Below are 11,758 nucleotides of genomic sequence, written 5' to 3'. Positions count from 1 at the left end.
GGCCCCGGCGCGGCGAGCACGGAGCGACGGCCACGCGTCCCGGCAGGCAGCGCCACACCGTGAGTACCGCCCGCCGGCCCGCCCCGCCCCGCCCGCTCCCGCCGCGGCGGCGCGCGCCCAGCGGCAGCACCGAGCGGCAGCACCGCGCGGCACCGGGCTGCCCTTCGCGGCCCCGCTGCCTCCACCAGGCTGCCCGCCCGTCCCCGCGCGTCACGGTCCCGCTGCTCCTGCTTGTCCCACACATCCCGCTCCTGTGCTTCCCGCTCCTCCTGCTCCCACGTGTCCCGCTCCTCCCGCTCTCGCTGCTCCCGCTCTCTTTGGTGTCCGCCCGTCCTGCYGCCGTCGCTGCCCGGCTGCTCCTGCGCCGTGAGCTCCACAGGGTTCCGCTCCGCGGGACAGAGACGTCTCCCGGGTCCCCGTGCGGTGCCGGTTCCCGGTTCCACTCACRGCCGTAGTCCACACACTGGTATCGTGCAAGCAGAGCCGCCGCTGTCAGAAGCCCTTGTTAGCTTTGTGTTCTTTTTGCCAAGTTTTAGTACACACGTGTTTAACGATCCTTAGGGCTTGTAACATGATAACGTGTCCCCCTTGCTCCGCGTTATCTGCAAACGGGAGAAGCGAAGCTATCCTCCCCGTCCGGTGGTTGTTCAGCACCCGTGAGGGGGAGATGCCCAGAGCAGCCACCGCCTGAGGAAGGATGTGGCCAGGTTCCAGGCTCGGGACCCTGGCACCGCTCCGGCTCGTGCGGTTCCTCGCGCTGCACAACCACAAGCGGCCCTGGGCTGCTGCATCTCCCCGGGGCGGCGGCGCTAACTTTGCTGCCTCTGACGGGCTGCCGAAATGACCACGGGGATCACGGCGGGGTCGGAGCTCAGCAGAAGGTGTTGGTGAACAAACGTTGTGCAGCGTTGCCCGCTGCGCGGGGCTGCGCGCGCAGAGCCCTGGCCGTGCTGCTGTCCCCGGTGCCGAGCGACGTTCCCTAGGCACGGGAAGAGCAGCAAGCATGAACACGCCCCAGTTAATACAGCGTGCAAGCCAAACCAGGGTCTTGACTTAAAAATGTATTGCAAGGGAGTACTGTGGGGTTGTTCAGCCACATGAAAACATGACAGGATCGGGCTTCTGCTGCTGAGCTCGTGTGTGGGGTGAATAGAGGTCAGCGCCTGCAAACCTGCCGCCCCGTTCACTGCCCGTGCCCTTAGGGCTGTCCAAGAGGAGCCGTCTGTAGCCTCTGAAGCAGCCGGACTGTTTCAGTAACTTTCCCGGGGGAGAAGGTGACTAAGAGAGGGAAAGCGGAAGAGAGGGAAAGTCCAGTGGACAGCAGTTAATGATGAGTAAATAGAGCCTTTCTGTTTCGGCTGACTTTGTTTGCATAACTGTTGTTATGCTTATGAAAGAGTTCTGAGAGCTAAAATAATCTCTGAAGCATTACAGTTAGCCTGGGAGGGACCCAGGAATAAAATCCAGGAGTTTCTGACTCCCAGCTGTGGTTCTCTGGACCGCAGAAGTTATTATTAGAGGAACATTGAAGCTATTTTATATAGTAGTTTTGTTGGGTTTTTTTTCTTTTAGTAAATAGCTTTGGTTAGGCTGCATGAAGTTAAGTTATGAACGCTGGCTTAAACTGCCTCTGAGGGCAACAGATGCAGCTAATAATACGAATGTGGTAGAGGGTGGTACATGTCCAGGCTGCATTCTGAGAATTGCATTATTCATGCTCTCAATTCTGAGGTATGGGATCAAGCACTGCCCTCTTTGGAAAAATATAGCTGAAAACTGTGTATTTTGAGTGCTGGCCAACTGAGCTCGCTGGTTTGTGCTGTTTAAAGCTCAGCATCCCTCACGGCTGGTTTGTATCTGGGTTAGCAAACAGGTATTTTCAGGATTYAGGTGCTGTTTGGTATCTACCAGTTCAAGTTCTGTTTAATTGTCAGCATGAACTTTTGTTGTTACAGATGAATAAGCYGCCTGCATCTTGCATTTCTCCTTTTCTAACCCCAATTTTATGTGTTTCTCTAGTGCAGTTGCTGAGAAATGGCCAATGAGAATCACGGAAGCCCTGCGGAGGAGGCATCTCTGATGAGTCACTCACCTGGTACCTCCAACCAGAACCAGCCCAGCTCACCCAAACCTATGCGGCTGGTGCAGGATCTCCCAGGTACTGCTTCTGCGTCTGAGAAGGCCCAGTGTGGACTGGGAAGGACTTGGCTAGCAGGGAGCAGTAGGTGAAATGAGAGGCTACCAGGCTAATTCGGAGTGTGATGTTAGAGTAACGAGGACCTGAAGGGCAGGGCTCTTGCTCGGGKCCAGGCCTGACTTTTCCTATCTTCTCAGATGAGCTGGTGCAGGCTGGCTGGGAGAAGTGCTGGAGCAAGAGGGAGAATCGCCCCTACTATTTCAATCGCTTCACTAACCAGTCTCTSTGGGAAATGCCTGTTCTGGGACAGCACGATGTCATTGTAAGTACGCGGTGGTCACAGGCGGCCGTGCTGCTCCTGGCACAGGCTGATGCTGCGCTCTTGAAGACCAGAGATTCGGTGTGGGTGGGTGCTGTGTGCTGTCCAACTCCTCTCTGAATCCAGAGGTTCGCTTGGTTCCGACGGAGCATTCCTTGTGCAGGTGCACACCCAGGTAGTGACGTTCCAGATGTGGTGCTGCGCTGCTCAAAGAATGCACAGACTGGGGCAACTTGTTGCGTTTGTTCTGCAGTTTTGCATCCAAGGGTTTTTGTTTGATTGTTTGTTTGTTTGTTTGTTTGTTTGTTTTTAAACAACCCAAACCAAGTCTACAGGGAGAAGCCTATAAGACATTTCTGTTAAGTTTCCACAGTTGTCAACTGTTAGCGTCCTTATCTACATCTACTTGGGGCAGTGGAATGGAAAGATAAGAGGGGTTATTGCCTTTGTTTGGGACTCTGCAGTGGGAGGTGAGGAGCTAATGAGTACCATGTTTTGGACCCTTTAGTCAGACCCTCTGGGACTGAACGCGGCTCCTATGCCGCTGGAAGGTGGAATGATGGAGACCTCTGTGGAGAGCAAGCAGAGGAAAAGGAGATTCTCTGAGGAAGTTCCACCCAGTGGCAACAGYGTGAAAAAGCCCAAGGTGGGTCTTTCTTCCTGAAACTAATATGGTGACCAGGGGCTTTGTTCAAACGAGCCTGCAGGACTTGGGGCTTGGACCTCGTTTTTGAACTGTGCAAGGTCAGGCCATCCTCACATTACTCAGAYCGTGATATCTTCAGAAAACAAAAGAACAACATCTGGCCCAGCTGCTGCCAGCTCACCAATTCTGTCTTGCAGCCTGAGGTGGAGGTTGAGAGATGCTAGAGAACAGATTATGACTGAGAAAGGTGGTGGCCTGCGTGTCCTTAATGACCTGTCCTGGTAGCAGGCAAAACGTGCCCTAGCAGTTTGTTGGGTGTCCTCAGTGATGTGCTGCTCAGTATACTGGGCTGGTTCCTCATTTACCTTTTTGTGATACAGGCATTCGGATTTTTCGCTTCCAGGTGGATATTCCAGGAAATCCAGCTGCCCAGTCGGTCCCCATCTCTCCCAGTATTCCAGGAACCTCTGTTCTGAAGGCATGGTGTGTTTCGCCCGAAGATAAACAGCAGGCAGCTCTCCTGCGGCCGTCAGAGTGAGTTGTCTCTGTTTGTCTTCTGTTCTTTCCTTCGTAGTAGGAAGCAGATAGTTTTTCCAAAAATCTTTGTAGAAAATCTTTTCAGGGAAGGTGGAATCCTGATAGTTCTGTTTTCTGGCTTATAAAAAGCTCAAGGAGATGTTTTTAAAAGTGACATTTGATAATTAGCTAGTGGTCTAGCCATCTTAATGACATTTGCTTCTGCTGTAGAGTATACTGGGACCTGGATATTCAGACAAACGCAGTGATTAAGCAGAAGGCACCATCGGAAGTGCTGTCTCCACATCCTGAGGTGGAGCTGCTTCGATCCCAACTTATTCTCAAGCTGCGGCAGCATTATCGTGAGCTCTGTCAGCAGAGAGAAGGTAAATTTTTGCTGGTCCCCTCCTTTTTTTTTGTCTTCTCAACTGTGCTTTGATGTTCCTCCTTCTGGTTTACATCTATTTTCCCTGTGATCATCTTTTTTTTGTCGTGTTTATGCTTTCTGTGACATTGTATAATTTAGTATATTGTGATTTTGTGATACAGTAGAATTTTGCCATTAAGCAGACTTTTAGCCTGATGATCGTTATCAGAGCTTCTGGGCATCTCTTTAATGCTCCCATGTTAATCAGGTTCTTCTGTGCGTCTGCAGGGATTGACCCCCCAAGGGAGTCCTTCAATCGCTGGATGTTGGAGAGGAAGGTSGTTGACAAAGGGACAGACCCTCTGTTACCTAGTGACTGTGAGCCAGTAGTTTCTCCCTCCATGTTTAGAGAAATCATGAACGACATTCCTATCAGGTACAGCTCTCAGAGAGCACTTCCCTGTGCTTTGTGTCTTGGACCAGTCCCGTGATTTGTCTGACGTTCTGGGCTTTTGTGTCTCACTTCCCGTGACGAAGTGGCAGGGTGCTCTTGATGGGAAGTGTGGGAGCTGGCCAGGGCCTCCGCGCCGTTACGGCAGCGCTGAAACTGATACCTCTGAATTTGTGCTTTTTTCAGGTTATCCAGAATCAAGTTCCGCGAGGAAGCCAAGAGACTGCTCTTCAAGTATGCTGAGGCTGCCAAACGGCTTATTGAATCCAGGTAGGAGCTTTACAGTTCTGTCACTTTTTGAAAACAGAAGAAGTTTACAGGAGTTTTTAGAAGGGACTCCCATAACCCACCTTATTCAGCACTGGTCATCATCTTACTGAGTTAATAGAAGGTTAGGAACATACTGAAGGAAAACAATAAGCCTGGAGGGATCTCTTGGTAATAATTTTACTGTAAGATCAAACATGGGGTAGCTGAATGGATAGGACTGGACACGGAATTCCTTCTTAAGTTGTTTGTCCTTGGTATTGTGAGAATGGTTGGGCAGTCAGTGCTGTTAAAGAGCAATCATTATATAGTGGTATTTTATTGAGTCATGTCTAATTTTTCTCAAGAATTCTGCCACGAGTGAATTGAGTAAGATAGCCTGATTAAACACTACACAACTTGTTAACAGGATAGCTTTTGCACAGTMACAAATTCCTAAAAGTGCTTGCCTTTGAAAAGCAGAGGCAGCAGCAAAGTGGACCATTTTCCTGTTAGGTTAATATTTTGCTGCACAGCTGTGGGTAAAATCTTGCTTCTCTGTTGCGTGCAGGAGTGCATCACCAGACAGCAGAAAAGTGGTGAAGTGGAATGTAGAGGACACCTTCAGCTGGCTGCGACGGGACCACTCTGCCTCTAAGGAGGACTACATGGTCTGTATCCCTGGCTTTGTGCAGCTGAGCGCACTGAGAGCATGCGGGGCATGTAGGGCCAGGACAGGGTCCTTGAGAAGGCTGCGATTGCTCCTCTTTGCTCTGTGCGGTGTAAGTGAAGACTCTGCATACCTCGAGGGAATCTGGTTCTGGGTTTTTAAGGGATTTTCTGGTTCTACAGGACCGCCTGGAGCACTTGCGCAAACAGTGTGGGCCCCATGTGTCTGCTGCAGCAAAGGACTCTGTTGAAGGCATCTGCAGCAAGATTTATTACATATCCCTCGAATACGTCAAGCGGATCCGTGAGAAGCATCTTGCAATCCTCAAAGAGAACAATATATCTGGTATGCAGTAAACTGAAGAGTCATAGCAGTGCAGCATGTGACATTGCTGTAAAGGCAATGCAGTCTGTGCTGCTCCCCATTTAGACAGTGATGTGTCGGGAGGGCAGCTCTGAGTCCCCAGGCTTGCATTTAATTGAGTCAGATATGCCCGGCCCGCCACAGTTACCACGTAACTGGTGCCATTATCAGCTATAATAGCAAGTAGCYTTAGTGCCTTCTTCAACAGGATTCAGTAGCTTCCTAGGGGCTGAGCACACCCAAYGGGGCTCCCAGCACGGCTCTGTCTTGCGCTGCTTCTGCAGGGACTCCTGGGGACAGCACCACTCCCTTTCTAATGCCAGGCCCTCTGCCTGCCCTGTGCTCTCTGCCACGTTTTGGCAGCACCTTCTGCAATCCTGTGCATCCCAGGGATCTCTGTGCACTTTTTCCTTGCACAGGATTCGTGTCTCTTGAATTTTTCTCTGTGTCCTCTCTTCCAATTTTACATCCATACTTCTGCCTCCGCTGCTGTTAAGTCCTTTTCTCTTTTAGATCCTTGCTTTTGTCAGACAGCTCCCTCCACTTCCCCCTGTCTGCTTTTTGCCACTTGTCTTCCCTCCYGGCTGTGTCCAAGATTCCTTCCTACTGCTCTTTCCGGTGAACTCTCTTGTTTTGCTGAAGTTGAGACTCGGTGCTGACTGAGATGGGTAACCATAAGGTGGCAGAAAAATTCCTTTTCCTCCTGCACCTGACAACCTGAGAATGTTTATTGTTCTTTGAATTTGGGGCAAACTGAAATAACAACTGTCATGAAAGCAAATTACTCATTGAAACATGGTTGAAGATGCTGAAATGGTGCTGCTTGCAGGGCTGCTGTATTATAGATGGAAAAATACTGTCAAGTGAATCCCTATTGCGCTCTGTTCGTGGAACTGATTTGGGGAATTGGCTTTGAACCTAGGTAGCTGCCTACACAATACACCAAGAGGCAACTGCTGTGTTTCTGCAGGGAGAGCTCTGTAGCCCCCATCATTGCATGTTTTGAGATGGAAGGGGGATCTTGCTCGTGTCCTAATGGCCTGTGTTCCTTTTTAATTCATTCTCTGTAGCTGAGGTGGAAGCTCCTGAAGTGCAGGACAGACTCGTGTATTGCTACCCGGTGAGACTGGCCATCCCGTCGCCGCCGCTGCCCAGCGTGGAGATGCACATGGAGAACAACGTGGCCTGTGTGCGCTACAAGGGCGAGATGGTCAAAGTCAGTCGCAACTACTTCAGCAAGCTGGTGAGCGCRGGCGCAGGCTCCCCTCGCCCAGGGGGCTTCTCCATTGTCCTTTGAGAGAAGGGAGGGCGAGGTGGGATGGGGCGCTGGCCGCCTTGGGGCTCCTGGATATTGTCATAATGTGCTTGTCTGCTGACTTTGCCTGTCCTGTCCTTGCTTTTAATGGCCGGGCTTTCTCTTGCAGTGGCTTCTCTATCGGTACAGTTGCATTGATGACTCTGGCTTTGAAAAGTTTCTGCCCAGGGTTTGGTGCCTTCTTCGTCGATATCAGGTACTGGTCTCACCATGGTTATTATGTATCAGGGAGCTCTAGTAATACTGGGGAACTGAGCTTACCACCAGTGCTCTGAGRCCTATGGTTCTGGGAGCCTGAGGCAAAATAAGGCTTAAACGAGGTCCGTTGTCTGCTCCTGCTCTTTTGAGATGGGATTCCAGTCTGGGCAGCAATTGTGATCTTGACAAGAAGACCTCAGTGGGGATAAATTCTTATGAAAAAAAGACTTCCGTAGTTTGGATTTGCGTGTTCTGAGGCTGGACCGCAGGGTCGTGGGGAGGATATGTGAAGGTGGCAGGTGGCTTGTGGGGCCTGATTTGGATGAAGTATCTAAAAAGCATTCTTGGGTACATGCAGGGGACCTACAAGAATTTGAGCAAGGAAGAGGGGGCCCTGCGTACCTAGAGGAGTGGGTGCATGGACGTGTGGCCCTGGGTCCGTGTTCAGTGAAGGGAGCAGCAGAAACGCAGCCGAGTGCAGGCATCGCTCACCGGGGTTTGCTCTCCTCAGATGATGTTCGGTGTTGGTCTGTATGAAGGAACTGGCCTGCAGGGGGCACTTCCCGTGCATGTCTTCGAGGCCCTCCACAAGCTCTTTGGAGTGAGTTTTGAATGCTTTGCCTCGCCCCTGAATTGCTATTTTAAACAGTACTGTTCGGCCTTCTTGGATACAGACGGGTATTTTGGATCCAGGGGGTGAGTCCAACGTTACGGTGCCCTTGCCTGTGTCTGTGTGGCTGCGAGCGTGCGTGTAAATGGCTCGAGTTAGGCAGCTCTGTGAGTTGAGGTGCCRCTGGCTGTGGGTTGTCTGCTCAAAGGGACACGTGCTTCAAGCCTGCTGAAGGCAGCGAGGGGACACGCCGCCTGTGACACCATCAGGAGAGCCATTAGTCCAGTTAGAGGGGGTCTGATCTCGTATGTGATGAGATCTGTAGGTCTGTCGGTGCTTGCCCTTGTCCTGAAGAAAAGGAGAACGGGGCCCTGAAGCAGTGAGCTGGAGTCAGCAGGCAACCTGCAGTGACTCCAGACGGAGGATGTCCCTGGTGACAGTTGCGCTGTTAGGGAGTGGCAGGCCCCGTCCTGCAGGGCTCTGGGAGTACGACTGTCTTTCTGAGGATGTGGATGCTTTGGAAGATGCTCTCATCAAATCCTAACTTCTCTAACTGACGTSTTTGTCTCTTTCTTCCAGCCCGTGCCTGGATTTCTTCCCTATAAGTGGCTCTTTTGAGGCAAATCCTCCATTCTGCGAGGAGCTGATGGATGCCATGGTATCTCATTTTGAGGTATGCAGCTGTTCTGAGTGGGACTATGCAGGCTGTGCCTTTCTCGGCACTGCTGCATCCCCACACTAGGGTTGTAGTTCAGGAGGCAAAAGACTGTAGTGCTGGATTCATTGCTCGGGAAGCAGAAATGTGTTGGTTTCATAGACCTTGTCAGACACAGCACTGCTCAGTCCAGGCTAAAAGAGCGCATTTTCTTTTTGACTTAGAAACTACTGGAGACTTCCAGTGAGCCCCTCTCCTTTATTGTCTTCATCCCCGAGTGGAGGGACCCTCCAACACCAGCCCTGACCCGCATGGAACAGAGCAAGTTCAAGCGGCACCAGCTCATCCTGCCAGCCTTTGATCACGAGTACCGCAGTGGGTCCCAGCACATCTGCAAAAAGTAGGCCTGTCTCTTGAGTCGTGAGAGTGCCGCTAAGTGCTGCTAGGAATGTGCTTTTGATGCGAGGCACAGACGTGTGTCAGGAATAGCTCATGCCAGGTTGAAATCTGTTAATAGGACAGATAAGAAGAAATGTTTTCTGTAATCATCCTGGATTTTAAGACAGGAATACAGAGTGCTATGGATTTATATATTTGTTCCCTGACTACTGTTTCACTTAATTAAAAAGGTTGCAAATTGTGTGTTCCTGGGTACCAGTGTAATTTGAACAGTTTACACAAGGTGGTGCTGTGGTTGTTGTCTGTGCCCCGTTAGCTCTAGCCTGGTGAGCCCCTGCTGAAAAGAGCCCTGTGCCGGGGGGAGCGAGGGGCCCTCAGCGCCTCCCGCTCTGCCCTTCCCCTCAGAGTTAGGAGGGCAAGGGACAAGGAGCAGGTTGCCCAAGAGCTGGGAGCAGGAGCAGGTGGGGAGGCGGCGGGAGGCCGCGCGGGGCTGCTCGGCACGCGCTGAGCGCTGCTCTTTCCCTTGCAGAGAGGAGATGTACTACAAGGCCGTGCACAACACCGCCGTGCTCTTCCTGCAGAACAGCGCGGGCTTCTCCAAGTGGGAGCCCACCCCGGAGCGGCTGCAGGAGCTTGTCGCAGCCTACAAGCACTCAGGCCGGACCCTTAGTTCCTCGAGCTCSTCTTCCTCATCTTCATCCTCCTCCACAGCAGACAAAGAGCGGGAGCTGGGCCGAGAGCAAAGCAGCAGCCGGGAGACTAATCCCAACTAATGAGCCGAGGGGGGAGGCAGAGGGACGGCGGCCCCGGAGGAGGCTCCCGGGGCGGCGCAGAGACTGCTGGCTGCAGCCCCGCCTGGGGGGACTCTCGCACAGCAGCCCCCAGCACCTGCTTCCCGTGCACGGCCGCCGGAGCTGGAGCCAGGGGAGGCCTGGGCCGCTGCCCGCGCGCGGCGCAGGGAAGCGGGACRCAGCGCCACGGGAGCAGCAGGAGAGGCGGCCGCTCCGGCACCGGGCACCGCGGGGGCGACCGCAGCCGGGCCAGGCGCGGAGGGGAGGATGGACAGGCCGACGGAGGGACTGATGGACGGACAGCAACTGCCGCAGCGGCACCGGCGCCGCGGCCGGAGGAGCGGGCAGAGCCGGGGCCCGGCGCCGGCCCCGCTCCGTGTCCATAGTGTAAATAGTTGTGTCCACGGCCCCGCGCTCCTCGCAGGGCTTCTTTCCATTGCATCCGTGTTTCCTTTCCACACTTACGAGTCCCGTGTTGGCCGACGCTGTTGCGCGGAGCGGCGGCCGCGTTCCTTTGGTGTGTAAAGACGTCTTTGCAGCTGTTTTGTAGTCGTCGTGGTTTTTATGYGGAGCCTCTGGGCTTTATTTAACCTCCTTGGGTTTTGTTTTGTAAGGATTAATTTAACAGCGCTAACCATTTTATTACTTTTATCAAGAAGAGCAAAGTCTATTTTTGATTTCCRTTTCCTAGTTCTTAGGAACATTAAAGACCAGCAAAGAGCCCTGCCTCGTGTCGCTGCCTTCCCTGCCCGCCTGGGCCCTGTGGTGAATGGTAGAAAATGGTCATTTTCAGAACTTGTATCTCTCTAGCACTCTGCAGTTTTCTGTAACTCGAGTGAGGCACCCAGGATGTTTAATAATTTATCCATGACATGAAGAGTTAAAAGGTGCAGTGAGAAACGAAGCAAAGATATCGGTAATGGAGATARGGGTAGCTTCCCCAAGAAGTTTAAAAAAGGTAGTAATAAAAAAGGGTCATTGAGGGAAAGATTTGACTGTTAGCATCATCATCAGTTTAAGTGGTTGGAGAATTCTGCATCCAGTGTCTGACCCTTGCTGGAGTTGAGCCCTTGGTGCCGTCGAGCTTGTAAAGCCACAGGTGCTGCAGAACCTGCCCTCTGCCTGGGTAAACTGCCTGCTGATCAAGTCCCTTTGCCCTGGCTGTGCAGCCTCCGCGCTGCGCTCCCCTGGGCTCAGCTGCCGCCCCGCCGCCCCATTTAAAAAGTGCCTTTAGAAACAGAGTCAGGTTGGCCCCTGCTTTTGCTGGTGCTGTGACCATGGGCTCTCCAGGTCCACCGGTGAGGTTCCCCAGCGTCCCCTGGAGACCCTTTCTCTGCTCCTCTGCTACCTCTTACAGCTCTGTTGAATGGAGCAAGAAGTGGAAAAGGGCGGTCGAGCCCTTTGAGGACCTGGCAAACTGGTTTGGTGTTAAAGGGAGAGGAGAGGAAGGTGCTGGGCTAAAACAGGCGGGCGGGGRGCCCGAGGGGCCGGGGGGCTGCTGAGCAGCCAGCACAGGAGGCAGGTCGGGGGGTGCAGGACAGTGACCGCGGGCAGGACGGGTTGGGGTCTGCACCCCCTGCAGCGACACTGCCCCCACGCTGGCCGTGACACCCCCACGGCCGGGGAAGCTCCGGCCCCGTCCGCGGCCGAGCGCAGCCCGGGGCTGGGAGTGAAGGCCGGAGCACGGGGAGGCTGCGTGGCACCTCGGAAAGGAGGCTGCAGCACYGGGGGCTCCGGTACCGCCACCGACCAACTGCCCGTGGCTGAGCCCCGGGGCTCCCGCGTCGTGCGCGGGCGCCGCRCACATCTCGGGTGCTGTGCATGTCCTGGGGGCTGCGTGTGCGCCCCCAGGGGCTGCGTGTCCCCGCGGATGCTGCGTGTGTCCCTGGGGGCTGCGTGTCCCCCCCCAGGTGCTCCGTGTCCCCCGCGCTGCCGCCCGCGGGTCCCGGGCCGGCCGCGCTCCCCGGGCTGCGGGACCATGAGGAGCTGCCCGGGGGACGGCCCGGCCCCGTGTCCCGCGCAGGGCGGGGGCCGCGGGCAGCAGAGCCCGGTGCCCCCCCGCCGTGCGCGGGCCC

General features: G+C 53.9%; 1 protein-coding gene across 2 annotated transcripts; it reads left to right on the top strand.

Annotated features, from left to right (window-relative positions):
• The first annotated feature begins 31 nt into the window (after positions 1-31).
• On the top strand, positions 32-9,681 carry PCIF1 (PDX1 C-terminal inhibiting factor 1). Of its 2 annotated transcripts, none has more exons than XM_026042156.1 (16): positions 32-59; positions 2,020-2,158; positions 2,335-2,459; positions 2,965-3,102; positions 3,506-3,636; positions 3,850-4,004; positions 4,274-4,421; positions 4,623-4,706; positions 5,254-5,353; positions 5,535-5,697; positions 6,786-6,958; positions 7,140-7,226; positions 7,740-7,924; positions 8,418-8,511; positions 8,718-8,893; positions 9,422-9,681. In XM_026042156.1, the coding sequence occupies exons 2-16, from the start codon at positions 2,035-2,037 to the stop codon at positions 9,663-9,665; spliced, it is 2,127 nt and encodes a 708-aa protein (XP_025897941.1). In that variant the 5' UTR covers positions 32-59; positions 2,020-2,034; the 3' UTR covers positions 9,666-9,681. The 2 variants fall into 2 exon arrangements, with proteins under 2 accessions (XP_025897941.1, XP_025897942.1); XM_026042157.1 differs by having other exon boundaries at positions 41-59; positions 2,025-2,158; positions 9,422-9,665.
• Positions 9,682-11,758: the final 2,077 nt, after the last annotated feature.

Source organism: Nothoprocta perdicaria, unplaced genomic scaffold (assembly GCF_003342845.1).
Source record: "Nothoprocta perdicaria isolate Ctin4 unplaced genomic scaffold, notPer1 scaffold_3, whole genome shotgun sequence".
Classification (NCBI taxonomy): domain Eukaryota; kingdom Metazoa; phylum Chordata; class Aves; order Tinamiformes; family Tinamidae; genus Nothoprocta; species Nothoprocta perdicaria.
This window is presented reverse-complemented; position numbering and strand designations above follow the sequence as displayed.